General features: G+C 47.2%; 1 protein-coding gene across 1 annotated transcript in view; it reads right to left on the bottom strand.

Annotated features, from left to right (window-relative positions):
- Positions 1–14,422, bottom strand: part of Myo5b (myosin VB) — a 182,930-nt gene that overhangs the window by 71,844 nt on the left and 96,664 nt on the right. Inside the window, exons 15-17 of the mRNA XM_038329582.1 lie at positions 6,785–6,940; positions 5,841–5,938; positions 965–1,051 (exon numbers count right to left, since the gene is read on the bottom strand). Coding sequence (XP_038185510.1) covers positions 965–1,051; positions 5,841–5,938; positions 6,785–6,940 — 341 coding nt within the window. The remainder of the gene's footprint in view (positions 1–964; positions 1,052–5,840; positions 5,939–6,784; positions 6,941–14,422) is intronic.

Below are 14,422 nucleotides of genomic sequence, written 5' to 3'. Positions count from 1 at the left end.
TCACATGTAAAATACAATACAGGTCCTCAAGGATATAAGAAAATTGGCCAGTCACAAAGAGGACAGGTACCATATCATTCCACTTAGATGAAGCATCTAGAATTCACCCAAAAACAATATGTAGAAAGACTTAATGTCTTTTGGTCAAAGGGAGAAGTAGAGAGGGCGGCTTCAAGGGCTGGGGCAGGGATAGGAATGCAGCATCACATTTGTGATAAGGTTTGTCCCCTGAAGGCCCCTCTGTTAGAAGTTTGGTCCCAGACTGGCCCTGTTGGGAGGTGTTGAAACAATGAGGCAAGTAGGACTAAGGGAGATTATGGGAAAGTTGTTAGGCCAATTGAGTCCCTTCAGGGGACTGTGGAACCTCAGCTACTCTCCCACTTCTTATGGGACAATGTTCTTACTCCTTCCTACATAACCTCGGGCTTTCAGACCAGGACTGTGACCAACATAAGGCCGTCTGAAAACATAGTCTGCAGGGAAAGTCTTGTTCATTCAGGCCCATTCAGGCATTTTGCTGCAGTAATGGGAGACAGACTAAAACAGCCATTGTCTTGAGTGTTTTTAGTTTGGCACGACTAAAGGAATTCTTGAGATGTAAGAACAGCTACACTTAGTGCCACTGAACTGGATAGCTGAAATAATAAAGAGAGTAAGTATTTTGTCACCATATTTTGCCACAATACAATGGGGGAAAAGATGAAGGATAAGACCGAGAAGCCCATTTTGTAGCTCTAGCTAGCCCATCACCCAGAACTGAGATGCTTCCCTCAAGCCTGGTCCTGCTGACTCCATGTTTTCAAGCCAGGCTGAAATCCTTTCTGTCAGCCTCCTGTTTGGGTCTTCAGGGTGCAGGAGCTTTGGTTGAGGCTGTACCAGGTTGACTGCACATACCATGGCTCAGGGGGACGCTACACCCTGCTGCTCTCCAGCAGCCCGAGGAGGGCATCACTGGTGACATTACCTGGACGGGTAGCCTGCTGCGCTGATCCGAATGGTTTCCAACACTCCGCAGGCTCTGAGCTGCTGCACGGCTCTCTTTGGGTCGAAGCTGCCAAGTAAATACACATCGTGAAGGGGATGCTGGCAGGTGAGAGAGCAAGAGAGAGGGAAAGCATGCTGCTTCTGCAGCACATGAGACACCTGTGGCCACCAGCTACAGATGGCCACACACAAGGTCGGGGTGAAGCTCAGAGGAAGGGCGGAGGGGCCACGCTAGCAGTCTTAAGACTGCGCACATTCTTAATCCCATTTTCTTTGCCCATGTGCCTCCCTGAGGCCAGCACACATGTCCACTCTCCAGAGTTTGCCCTGAGCACTTCCCTCCACACAGACTTTCTAAGGGCCTGTGTGCGAGGCGAGGAGAGGGGAGAAGAGGACAGGGCCCAGTGATGGAGATGGCAAGGCATGCTGTGAGTTCCATGGGGAAGCAGGTGCTGAAGGGAACGCTGGGGAAAGATAGCAGGGGACCAGGACAGCCAGAAATCTTTTTGAGAACCAAACTGACCCAGAATTAGTCACTGTTTAGAATTTGCTGAGACTACTGTCCACTCAGAGAAGTGATGGCAAGCACACATGCCCTTTCTTTCTGACTGTCGGTGGCTCAACTGAAGCCAAGGGCTATGCTTCTTTCATTCCTTGTACTCTGGAGATAAAAGAACAAGACTGAGGACCCATGAGGCCCACAGCCTTGGTGAGCACAGTGCCTTTGACCGAAACCCTGGTGAGGCTGCAGGCGGCTGGCCGGCCCTGGTAGATGAAGAGAGGTAGGACCTGCATCAGCCCACAGGACAAACCCCTGGTATAGCATCGGTCACTCTCCCTGACACCCTGGTGCTCTCTTATGGCTGCACAGCCCACCTGGATTCTGGAAATCCAAGGATGGAGATGGTCTAGGGACCGCCACCCACATTCCTTCTCTCTGCGAGAATGACTGTTTACTCATCTTTGTGTGACCCGCCCTTGGCCTGGCTCATATCACTCTCTCATGCTGTTTGCCACACAAGCCTCCCTCGTGAGTTAACAAACTGGCAAACGGTGCCTCTGAGCTTGCATAGCTTCAGTAGGCATCTTCCTGGAGACTGATGAAGCTAAGCTGTTACTGGGTATCAGGCACGCTCCAAGTCTGTGTAGGTCTTAGGTCTGAGAATACACCAGGCCCGTTCTTGTTTCTACCTCCCCGCCTTCCCCCTCACCTGCTTGCTCCACCCCCAACCCGGCTTCTCTAATTCTCTTCCTGTTCAGGCCAGCTCTAAATGGGAGGGCTTCAGGTCACTAGTGACATTATGTGTACAAGGGACAATTCAGCATTGAATTTTATGCGGTCTTGATGAGAGCAGTTACTTGATAACTTAATTCCTCTTGTAAGGACCAAAGCTCTACAGTGTAAGAGGCTCAGAAGACAAAAGGAAACACCGAGCACTCCTCTGGAACCTACCCTTTCCCAGGCCATGCCCCAAGGTGTTTTTGTCCACTTTGATAAGCAGCCTGGCTCAGGGATCTGGCCCTTGATTTTAGGCATGAGGGCAGCTCACCATCCTGGGAAAGCCCTCAGGATGCAGCTCTGTTCCTCTTAACTCTCAGGCAGTCAGGCGGAGCAGATGCTCTGCTAGATAAATGCAGGACTTTTGTCCCAGGGCTCTGTACCCAACCACTACAACCTCATTCTCTAGCTACCGTCTAGAACCTATAGAGGTCGCCTGCCTCTGCCCCCCCCCCCACCCCACAGTGCTGGGATCAGCGGTGTGAGCCACTATTGCTCAGCTCCTCCTTCCTTTTTAAAAAGGGCCATTCTTTCTCCCAGCGGCTCACACCTTTCCCCACTCTTGTCCATTCTGTATAACGCTTTTTGACAATTATGCACCCCAGCTCTGAGACCGGGCCCTGCGTGGTGGCCAGAGCATGGCTTGCGGAGTGAGGATACCGCATATCCCAAGGCAGCACGGTGATATCCTGGGAGAACTGCAGGGTGGGGGCCGTCTCTCGTGGGCCCACACACCATGCTGGACCTGGAGCTGGTCTCATCAGAAAATAATTCTTGAGACACGCTGGTCCAGGCTGGCCTTGAATTCAAGACCCTCCTACCTTGTGTGCCACTACATCTGGCCTGAGACAAATGCTTTCTTAGCTTAGCCTTAAGATCTCCTTTTGTGATAAACTGAGCAAAAAATATTCCCTCCCTGCTTTCCCCACCCCAGACAGCAGCAGCATTTTACCCTCAGTCCCCGTGTGGACTAACGCAGCTGAAGGAGAAGGGGTGCACCTGGGCCCCAGCTCCCCACTGACAGCTGGGAACACTTCAGGCAAGGCCTCACCTCTTGTCTCCTTTCCCTCACTTGGTGGGTGTGGAAACGTCTGCCCAACCACGACTCTCAGACTTGCTACAGCATTCACAGAGGGAAAGGGGACTTTCGAGAGAAGATCACAAAGACAGGGCAGAAAAGGCAGGGCATCCTCCTTGACCAGGGAACTAGGAAGCCCAGGTCCTACAGAGAAGGCAGGGCATCTTCCACCTTGTCCAGGGAACTAGGAAGCCCATATCCTTCAGCTTTCTAATCTTATCTCTGCCTCCCGTTTGACATTTGACTAGGAATGGAAAGCCGGCCTTCTCCTCCTAGGTCTGGAAGATAATTAACACCTAACTGCAGATTTCAAAATCGCCAGGCACAGGTTTAAACTGTTGAAAGCCAGGTTTACACATCCCTGCTCCCAAACAGGGCAGGAACAGCACAGCCTGGAGTAGTTTGGCTGCAGGGCGAGAAGCCCAAGGCTGCCAGGTTTACACTTCCCTGTTCCCAAACAATGTGGAAACACTGTTTCCTGGAGCTGCCTGGCTGCAGCACCTGGCTCCTTCTACACTCGCCCACTCCTCCATCAACTTTGCAGAGGCTGTAAGCTTTCAACCACTTCCCAGGCTCCATGGCAACCCTATAGTCATGGCTCAGCAACCAAGACCAAATCTCACCAGGTCCTCTGCTAAGACACTCACCCTAGGCCATTTCCTCCCCAGGAGAGTCACCCCATTGCTTTCTTGCCTTTCTGACTCCACAGTATTTCCCCAAGTCAGTTCTCCCCTTCTACTCTGTGGGCTCTCAGGATTCGACTTAGGCTTTCAGGCTTGGGGCATGTGTTTTTACTGGCTGAGACATCTTGCCTTTCCTATCCCCATAATATTTTCATAGCACTGTTGACAGTCACTTCTGTGGAAATGGCAGTTATTTGTGACATGCAAGTCCTTTAGCAGGGGGAGGGGACATATCTTAGTGCCATCTACCTGTGCTGGGCCTAATGAAGTAATAAAACAGATGTTACTTGACTAAAAGTAGAGGGGAAATACTTTTATATAAGAAGTGTTATCAAAAATATGCAGGACAAGGGCTCTTAATGTGGCCATTCTGACCCCTAGGGAACACTTAATAATGTGTAAAAATGTTGGTTGTCACACTGATGGAGATGCTGCCAGCCTCTGATAGGTAGAGGCCAATGGTGCTTCTAACCATGCTCTAAGGTTCAGAACAATCTTCTTTAACAAAAAACAATCTGAGCGGGGCAGTGGTGGCGCACGCCTTTAATCCCAGCACTCGGGAGGCAGAGGCAGGCGGATCTCTGAGTTCAAGTTCAAGGCCAGCCTGGTCTACAAGAGCTAGTTCCAGGACAGGCTCTAGAAACTACAGGGAAACCCTGTCTCGAAAACCAAAAAAAAAAAAAAAAAAAAAAAAACCAATCTGACCCACATGAGATTAGTGCTAAGGATGAGCCACTGGAAATAGGAATAGAAGCAGAGATATAGCAGATTTTCCTTCTAGAATAATGTCGATAGTTTATGTTGACATGTATAGTGTTATATATGTATAATGTGGGTGTACATACACATGTATATTGTGTGGAGGCCATAAGACAACCTTGGGTGTCATTGCTCAGGTACCATACAGACTGTTTTTTTAAGGTTGGGCTTTCTGGTCAGGCTACCTTGGCTGGCCTCTGAGCCCCAGGGATCTGCCTATCTTCCATCTCCAGTGCTGTGAACACGAGCATGCACCATTATACAAGGCTTTTATTATGTGGGTTTGGGGGGTCAAACTCAGGTCCTCATCACATGCAAGGCAAACACTTTACTGGTTGTGTTATTTCCCAGATAACAACAATAATAATAATTATAGCAACAACAACAACAACAAATTTTAACCATATAAATTGTTCTATTTCTCACTGGTAATTCTCATTTATTATCTCCTTATATTTTTTCAAAATCAGGATATTGTAAAAATTATAATTAACTGACTGACAAGGAGAGTGAAGAAATAGCTTGGAACCTGACAGCACTGGTCCTAGACTACAATTCAGGTTTTCTGCCTTGGTCTCAGTCTCTCTTGTTATTATCATTCTCTGTTTCCCCCTTTCTTACCCTCTTTCCCTCAGAGGTGGTGGTGATGGTGGTGGTGGTGTGTGTGTACTCTAGGCCTTGCAGAGAACCTGGCATCTGGTGAACATCTTTGATGACTGAACTGAAGGGGTCACAGCTGGCTGGAGCAGAACAGGCAACAAGTCCCATTTCTCCTCTCCCAGGCCCTGGATGCCATTCTGCCCACCAGCTCTTTTGAGACAACAGATCCAGATGCAGAAAGATTCCCAAGCGAGTCTCAGAAGTGTGGAGGAAGGGAAGGGAGTAAGCAAGCAGCATGCTTAGAGAGGGCCGGGCTCAGCACGGAGAGCCCACTTGGGAAGTGACTGACTGGTCAGCAGATGACTCTGTAGAGCTCAGCAAGGCTGAGCCGGCCCTGTTCCCACTGATCCTGAAGCAGGATAAAGAGGCTGGGTGGCTACACCCCGTAGGCACTTACTGGAAGGGAAGCTTTTCATCATTGGGCTTGATGCATCGCACGTAGTGTGGCGTTGTGGCATTCAGGGTCTCCATTAGGAGATTTAGGGAAGTGCGGAACTGCAGGGACAAAACCAGACCTTAGTCATATTTAACAGTCTGTTCAATGCACTGTGAAGAAACACTAGCATGCCAGTGACTGCTCTGTCCCTGGTGGCAGCAGAAATCACTATTATTATGATGATTAATTCAGAAGGACAGAGAAAGGAAGACATTCAGTGACTGACACTTGTAATTTGCTATGAGCAAAACTGAGTCCTTTGATAGTAGGGCTCTTTAAAATAAATGGGGGAGACTACTCCATAATGTGCCCAACTCCCACTGATGGGGTGTCAAGAGATAAAACATGAGTGCTAAGAGACAAGCGCTCTGCCTGCTGTATGTTCGAGGCCTGATGTCTCTAAATATGGGGAACGCGGTTGTACTGCCTGTACCCAAACATGTGGGAAATGGTGGGGTTTACATAAAACGTCCCAAATCGACAAACCCAGCAGGTGGGATTACCAGGGTCTTCGGAGACATACAAGAAAGTGAGCTCTTCAGTTGTATGTTCCCTGGTTTTATTTATTTTTTATTTTTTTTAAATATTTATTTATTATGTATACAATATTCTGTCTGTGTGTATGTCTGCAGGCCAGAAAAGGGCACCAGACCTCATTACAGATGGTTGTGAGCCACCATGTGGTTGCCTGGAATTGAACTCAGGACCTTTGGAAGAGCAGGCAATGCTCTTAACCTCTGAGCCATCTCTCCAGCCCCCCCCCCCCTGGTTTTGTTTAAGCCCCTTCTTCCCACTCTATCTGGAGACCTTTAGTGGGACTCTGCTTCTTGTCCCCATCTTTCTTCTGCCGGTCCCTTCTATGCCAGCTCTGCTACACATACCACAGGCCTGGAATTAGGACTTACCTGGTAGCCCACAGATTTCTTATGCTCCTTGTTGGAGACCTTCATGGGGGGTCTGGAGGAGCGAATGTTGATCTTTGAAGTTGATCGATTCTTAGCTGTGCTGGTGGCAGGAACAGAGTCCTTGTCATCATGGAACAAGTCAGCCACTAGTGGGAACTAGACACAATCACAGGAAGAAGGGTGCAAAGGAGATCTCTTATAGTTTAATGTTGTTCATATTCTTCCAAAACAGCTAATAGATATTTCTGAGAAATAAAAATATGTATCCACACAAAACCTTGTGCACGTGTGTTTGTAGCAACATTGTTCATAAAAGTTTCAGTGTAATAATGACCCAAATGACACCATGTGATGAAAGAATAAAGAGTGGTATATTAATATGATGGAATATTATTCATCATATAAAGGAATGCAGTCCTCACACATGCTACAACGTAGCACAGATGAGCTTTGAAAACATTATGCTACACGGGAAAAACTACATATAAAAGAAAACAGAGGTGTGAGTCTGTTTAGTCAAAGTATCTGGACATCAGAAAGTGCCCTACCTGGTGCCCAAGAGGGACAGGAGTGGCAGCTAATGAGTACAGTTTTTCATTTTTGAGTGGTGAGAATATTCTTGAATTTGTAGCATGGTTATACAACTTGGTTATACAACTTACTAAAAACCACTGAAGTTCACATTTCAAAAGGGTGGGTTTTACGGTATGTAGAGAGTGATACCTCAGTCCTGAAAAGGGTTAGAAAAGGTTGTTTTCCCCAGCAGTGTTATTAAGTATCCATCTACAAAGGCAGTTTCCGGGCGGTGTACTGAGAGGCTGAGATAGGCATTCACAGAACCATGCCTAAATGTCACTGATTTCTAACACTTATTGCTGGATCCTGTACTGTTTCTCGGCTTGAGTCCTGGGTTTTCCATCAGCACAGTGGGGTGGAGACTGCATCTACTATAGAAGATGGTTACCAGGACCCTGTTATGTGGTCCCTGTGTTAGGGTGACAAGGTGCTAATGGCACACAGAGAGTGTCCATCAAGACTCAGCCTGGGGCTGGAGAGGTGGCTCAGAGGTTAAGAGCACTGACTGCTCTTCCAGAGGTCCTGAGTTCAAATCCCAGCAACCACATGGTGGCTCACAACCATCTGTAATGAGATCTGGTATCCTCTTCTGGCCTGCAGGCATACATGGAGGCTGAACAGTGTATATAATAAATAAATAAATCTAAAAAAAAAAAAAAAGACTCAGCCTGATGAGGACACACCTGCCCTCATTCCCTGAGTGCATCAGTGCTGGCCTAGCACTACGAGGTCTCCAATACACACCTGACAGTGGAGAGAGAAATGAGCGTGGGACGTCTCCTTTGTCAGTCTTGGCACACCGACTCTCAATGGAAAGAAGACCAAAGGGCAATGCCTCAGATTCCGGGTTCCTCTAAATCCACTCTGCACTCTCTCCCTTTAAAGGTCACCTAAATGCATGGATCCCCCTCCCCTCTCATGTCTGGATGCCCTGGGCTAGCACATCGGATCCCATCGCTTTTCAGAAGATTCTGTGGTACAGTCATCAAGTTGCTTCCCCTGCTCTTCCTGATCATAAGCATCATGTTCCTAGTCCACCCTTCCACCTTTGCTCACTGTGCTCATCCTCCCTCAAAAATCCTACCTTTCATTCTGCATGTCATAAAGCCTGTCTCTCTGGGATCAGTTCTGCCTCCCTTGTACTTTCTCCCAATACACCCTACCCACTCCTGTGTATCTCTCATAGGCCTAGTCTATAGCACATAGAAGCCATCTTGGCCTATGATGGGCCTAGAGCCCCAATGTTACTGAGCCTACGGTGTCCTTGCTGCTCCCAACACAGAGATAAAGGCAATATGATATTACCCACATAAGCACACTTCGTTAGTACTTTACACGCCTGTGCTGTGTTTTCAGAGTCTGCATCTGCTACTTGTCCTGTTGCTAGGAGAAAATACCCCGACAACACAACTCCATGAGAAAGCATTCATTCAGGCTCTCAGTTTAAAGGTTTAGTCCACCATGGCAGGGAAGCCACTGAAGGAGGAGCTTGAGGTAGGTGGTCGAGTTACATTTTCAGTCAAGATGCAGAATGGCAAAGGCTGCCACTCAGGTGGAATTCTCCTTTCTATTCAGTTCAGGATACAAGCCTGGTAAGCATGGAGCTCCCCACATCAACTAACTCCACAAAGGTAAGCCCTTGCTGGCATGCCCAGAGACTGACCTAATCAATATACTCCTTCACGGGCAAGCTCAGGAGCTTGTCAGCTTGGTAATTCTAGACCCTGTCAAGCTGACATTCAATATTAACCACAACACAGTCCTAGAAGCCCATGAAACTCAGGCAAAATGCCTGGATATTGCATTATAGTCTGCAGGAGGTCCTTGCTCATCTCAGCTCTAGTAGTCATCTGCTTGACAATGCAGTCATGTGAGTATGTGACAGTATCAAAATAAAGCAGCAAGATGGTGCTGGTGGCACACGAGAACTGAACTTGAACGTCAGGATCAGGTGACACAGCTCATCCAAAAGCAGGTGTTACAACTCTTTTAGATAAGTATCTTGAGTGGCAGGCTGAGGTGACTGGGGCATACAGCAGGCTAGTGTCTATCTCATCCCCTTAGGGCTCTTTGCAACTCAACCATACCGAGAGTGGCATAAGACCACTGGCCAGAGTTGGTGTGTGCCCACTGCACTGGGAGGTCCAGACACTGTACAGCAAGCATTCACTAATCCCATGAGATGACCTCTGGCGTTCTTTGTATAGTAACAAGACAGGCATAAATTCTGAAAAATAAAGCGCTAATTTTCACCAATCGCTAGGCCTGGCCATACATGTGAACTCCTGAAAGGATCAGCACAGGTGTACCCAACTGCAGGTACAAGGTTGTGATAGCTAATGTTCAAAACTAGTATTCAAGGCCCATCTCTTACACCAAGGATTTCAAACTAAAACAAAGGATATAAACAACTATTTTACCCTTAAGTTTATAAGTTTATGTTTTAAAGTCAATTTTAGAGTAAAGAGTACTTATGTTTAAGTGTGTTTTATAATGCACACTCACCAGCAACTGTAGGCTATAAGCAACAAAACCATATACTGTGTGCCTGTGTGAACCCCCCCCCCCGTGTGTGTGTGTGTGTGTGTTGGAATCAGCATGCCTGTTTGCTCTTCCCTCATGCCCTTCCTTTCTCATAGAACCAGCCACAAAAAGTACTTTAACTTTCAGCTTTTAGCATAGTGGTTGGTGTACCAATCATCTTTACAGTTCATGGACCTAGGAAATCTAAAATCACCAACCAATCTGGCCTGGGAGCTTCAGACATAGGGTGTACGTGTAGCACATGGGAGGCCCTGGGCTTGACTGCCAGCATCATAAAAGGAATAATGAATGAATCAATAATGTAAGATCAAAGACCACCTCTTGTGAACAGCTCAAGTACATTCTTCCAGGTACATCATGGCTGTCACAGACGGTGACAATTAGCACTAGAGAATGCAATCACATTCCTTAGCAGAACTCTTCAAGTCCTGGTCCAGGACCCAGAAATACCCAAAATATGCAGGTTCTTCAGTGACATAATTATAGATTATTTCAAGTTTTATCTGCCAACAGGTGGCAATTCTGCATCTTTGCGATGGCTCTTCCTTCTCTTCACATATCACATTTCAAAGTCATAAATACTGTCCTGGAGGAGAAAGGACCGAGCTGACTGTCTGAGAAATATATTGGTATGTCAGTATCACAGGAGCGTTACTTTCACTAGGTATTAAATTCTATGTGCTATCATAGAAATGAAACCAATCCTTCCCGAGTCCCAGATATCCAGCCCATGCTGTGCTAGGGGCTGGTAACACAAATGTGAACAGAAACAAAACTTTCTACACGCTGAGGAGTTCGTGGTCTGGCATGGAAGGTGAACACAAACACTTATCAATTACCCACAGGATTGAAAGGAAGATGACATAAAGATGTCCTAAAGGAAATGAGAAAATGACAAAGCTGTCAAATCAGAGGTCTGTGATGAGGAAACCAGGAATGGGTTCTTTCGGTGGGGGGTGGGGGAGGGTGTTTCTAACTTGCTTTCTGTTGCCGTGATAAATGTTATGCCAAAAAGCAATTCAGAGGGAGAAAGGGTTTATTTCAGCTTACAGGTAGAATGTCACCTAACTGTAGACCATCATTGAGGAAAGCCGGGGAGGTAGCTTACGGACATAAAATTAGGCAGCAGGAACCAGAATAAAGCACATGGAGAATTGCTGCTCACTGACTTGCTCCTTTTAACTTGCCTAGCCTGCTTTCTTCTCCAGCCCAGGTCTACCTGACTACAGAGAGATGCCCACAGCACCATATTTGGGCAAATGGGATATATGATGGGTAGGATAGGATGTCTCAGGGGCAAGGACCTGCAGGGATGGAGCTCAGTACATCCAGGGAACTGTTAAAAAAAAAACCATGAAGTCAGAACAGGTACAGTGTGCTTGAGAGGGAAGCAAGGGGGACCAGATGGTGAAGGATTTTTATTTTTAAGCCCAAGAGTAATATGATATTTAAGGGAACAAGTCAAAACAGGTGATAAACAGTACTTAGGCTATACCAGGTGTGCCTGAACACATTCAAGCTTCCCCCTATGTGGTCCAAGTTCCAACCACATCCCATTTTACAGGTGAGGAAACTGGAGGCTTAGGGCCCAAGACCACAGAGCTAGTATGTGAAAAAACAGATAACAGGAGCACCTGCTCACCAACACGCACTACTCACAGAGGGGCTCTTCGGGAAAAGACCCCTCTTCACCCCAGAAGACACTTTACTTGGGAATGCCCCCAAAAGAGACAAACCTGAAATCCCAACAAAAATTCCAACTTGACAAAGGACTCAAAGAACAAAATTCCCACACTGCTGGGCGAGGTGAAGAAGAAACTCCAGCTTCACCGTCAGAGCTGCTGAGAAGCCTGCTTTGTTAGCAAACTGACCAGGAGTGAGAGTCGGTCCTTGGGCTCTTCCTATGGTGCCACTGAAGTGTGTTCACCGAGGCTTTTCCTTGTAACGCGACAGCAGTCCCAGCAACACATTCACACAAACCAAACACACTGCTAATCCTGTTTGCCAGTATGGTGAACTGTCCCTATAGGTCCTGGCTTCTCTATCTTCTGCTATTCAAGACCAGACACAGACTTTAAAGGCCCGAGGAGAATCTGTTTGCAAAGGGATTGAGAGAGGCATGAAAATACCTTTTAAAGACTGACAGCCAAGGAAATTTCAATTACAGCTGTGTGCACACTGTTTCCTTGGAAACCACACCTATTCATTCGTGTTTATAAGACTATAACGGAGATTTCCTTTCACACTGACACGGGACATGGAAAGAGGCCGCAGGAGAACAGTCTGACCAGGAGCTTTTCCTCAAAACTGCTGCAAACATTAAAACGCACGCACTTTCTAGTCAAGCAGTTCTTTAGCATGGCTGACGTCACACTTCAGTGGGAGGAGGGCGAATCTTCAACATTTAAATAAAAATACATACTTAATGGGCTTTGAAAGAGTCAGCCCGCCTTGGAAAAGGGAAGGAAACACTGTTTGTCAACTGAATTTCTAATTTGCTTATTCTCAGACACCTTTTCCAACAGCCGGGGTAGAGGAAGGATCCCGAACATCCCGAGGAGCACATATGTCATAGTGCCCTGTCTCAAAAGAGCACGATACAAGTTTACATGTAACAGTAACGAATTTTAGAAGCAAACGGTGACGGTGGGTTTTAATGTCACCTTGCCACAGATTTGAATCACCTGGACAGGGAAATTGTTCTGACCACCTCAACTGATGTGGGCAGGTGCACTCCAAATGTGTGAGGATGGTGAGGATGCACCCCAAATGTGGGCAGCACCTTCTGGTAGCAGTCCAGATAAAAAAGGGCCTTTTGCTCACTTGGCCCTGCCTCCTGTCACTAAGTAGATCTGCTCTGTTGCTGTGGCAACTTGGGTCCATCAGTGACTAAGGACTTGTGGCAGGAACCTCTCAGGGCTGTGGCCCCAGATTGGGACTTCTGAGGCACCTGACCTTGTGGACTAAGTGTCAATTGGGTTCTTGACCTCCCTGGTGTGAGAGTCACTGTGGGGCCCTCCAACTGCTGAGGCTCCAGCCTCAACTCTGATCATCTACCAGGTTTTCACCTCTCAAGAATGAGAAAACTTGCTCTCTCTCTCTCTCTCTCTCTCTCTCCCCCCCCCCCCCCCCCCCCCCCCCTCTCTCACACACACACACACACACACACAAACACTTACTGGTTCTGCTCCAGGAGAACCCTAAGGCACAATCATTTGTTTCAAGGGTAGTTCTGGAGCTCAGTCTGAGGGCCTTCTCTGCTATGGTGGACCCCAGGGACCGCCAGGCTCAGGGTGGGTGCTTCGGACAGACTCTCTGAACCGTACTGTTCTTGAGGTCACTTCTCTGATGACATGTAATGGAGAGATGCTATCACTCGTGTACACTTGAGTCAGGTTGCCTGACTCACACCAACACAAACTTCCAGCTCAATGGTTGTCCCTCTGACCTATGCAACGCAGTAAGAGAACATCTCCAGAGGAAAAACACTGTCCTTTTTAGGATTACTCCCCCGGCCTCCCCATGCACTAAGACCACTAAGACATTCCTTCTTTTAAGCATAAAAGTTGGGAGGGAAAACTTGCTATTCTAGTGTTGAAAAGAAACGAATGTGTTAATGCAGGGTTTAAGAGGCATTTGTCCCTATTTATAGCTCCCTAATAGCCGAGAAGGCAATTAGCTCCATTCTACCTGTTCACAGCATAGCAGGCTTCCCTAATCACACAGTCATTAGCACCCTTGCCTTATTCCTACCAGTGTGAGCTCTGAGAGGGTTCCCCCCACCTGGGGGCAGGTGGGAGTCCTCTATTTCACACCACTTAATTACTCTCGACAAGGTGATAATTTCTTATCAGCGAGAGGATAAAAGCCAATAGTGTCTCATAAAATAAAGGTACTTGAAATAAAATTATGAATTTACAAGACAACTCGAGAATTAGCTGTGTTTAGAGATTGAAATTTATCTTTAAAAATAGGTGTTACATGATTCAATTGATGTCCTAGGGTCTTAAATGTTTCTAGCTCTTTATTATTCTATTTTTGGCACGCATTTGAAGCCCAGGTCTCGGAGGACGGCTACTCCAGTGACACACTGAAAACACGAGAGCGGCTTAGTAAAGAGGGCCGTGTAAATATTCACCACAACAGGTGTGCCTGGCACCAGGCAGAGCCTGAGAGCACAGGGCCTCTCATTGCCCTGCAGCTGCATCTGTGGAGGCTCACCTGTTGTTTCCCATTGAGGGTGGAGGGGAGGCAACATGGTCACGGGATTGGCAGAAGAGAAAGCTAGAAGTGTGGTGGTTGGGTTGGGGCGAAAAAAGGGAGTCTGTCACTTTCTAAAAAACACAGTGCAGATTTTTTGCTCTTGAACTTAAAAATGCTACAGTTCTTGCACAAACCCACTGAACTATCAATTCCACTTGTAAAACAACAGCAAGCTACCAAGGGTTATTTAAGAAAGAAAAGCCTGTGTGTACGCATGTGCAAGGATGGCCATGATACAATGATGTGTACAAATCA

The sequence above is a fragment of the Arvicola amphibius genome, chromosome 5 (assembly GCF_903992535.2).
Source record: "Arvicola amphibius chromosome 5, mArvAmp1.2, whole genome shotgun sequence".
Classification (NCBI taxonomy): Eukaryota; Metazoa; Chordata; class Mammalia; order Rodentia; family Cricetidae; genus Arvicola; species Arvicola amphibius.
Note: the sequence above shows the minus strand (reverse complement) of the source record. Positions and strands in the feature narration are given on the sequence as shown.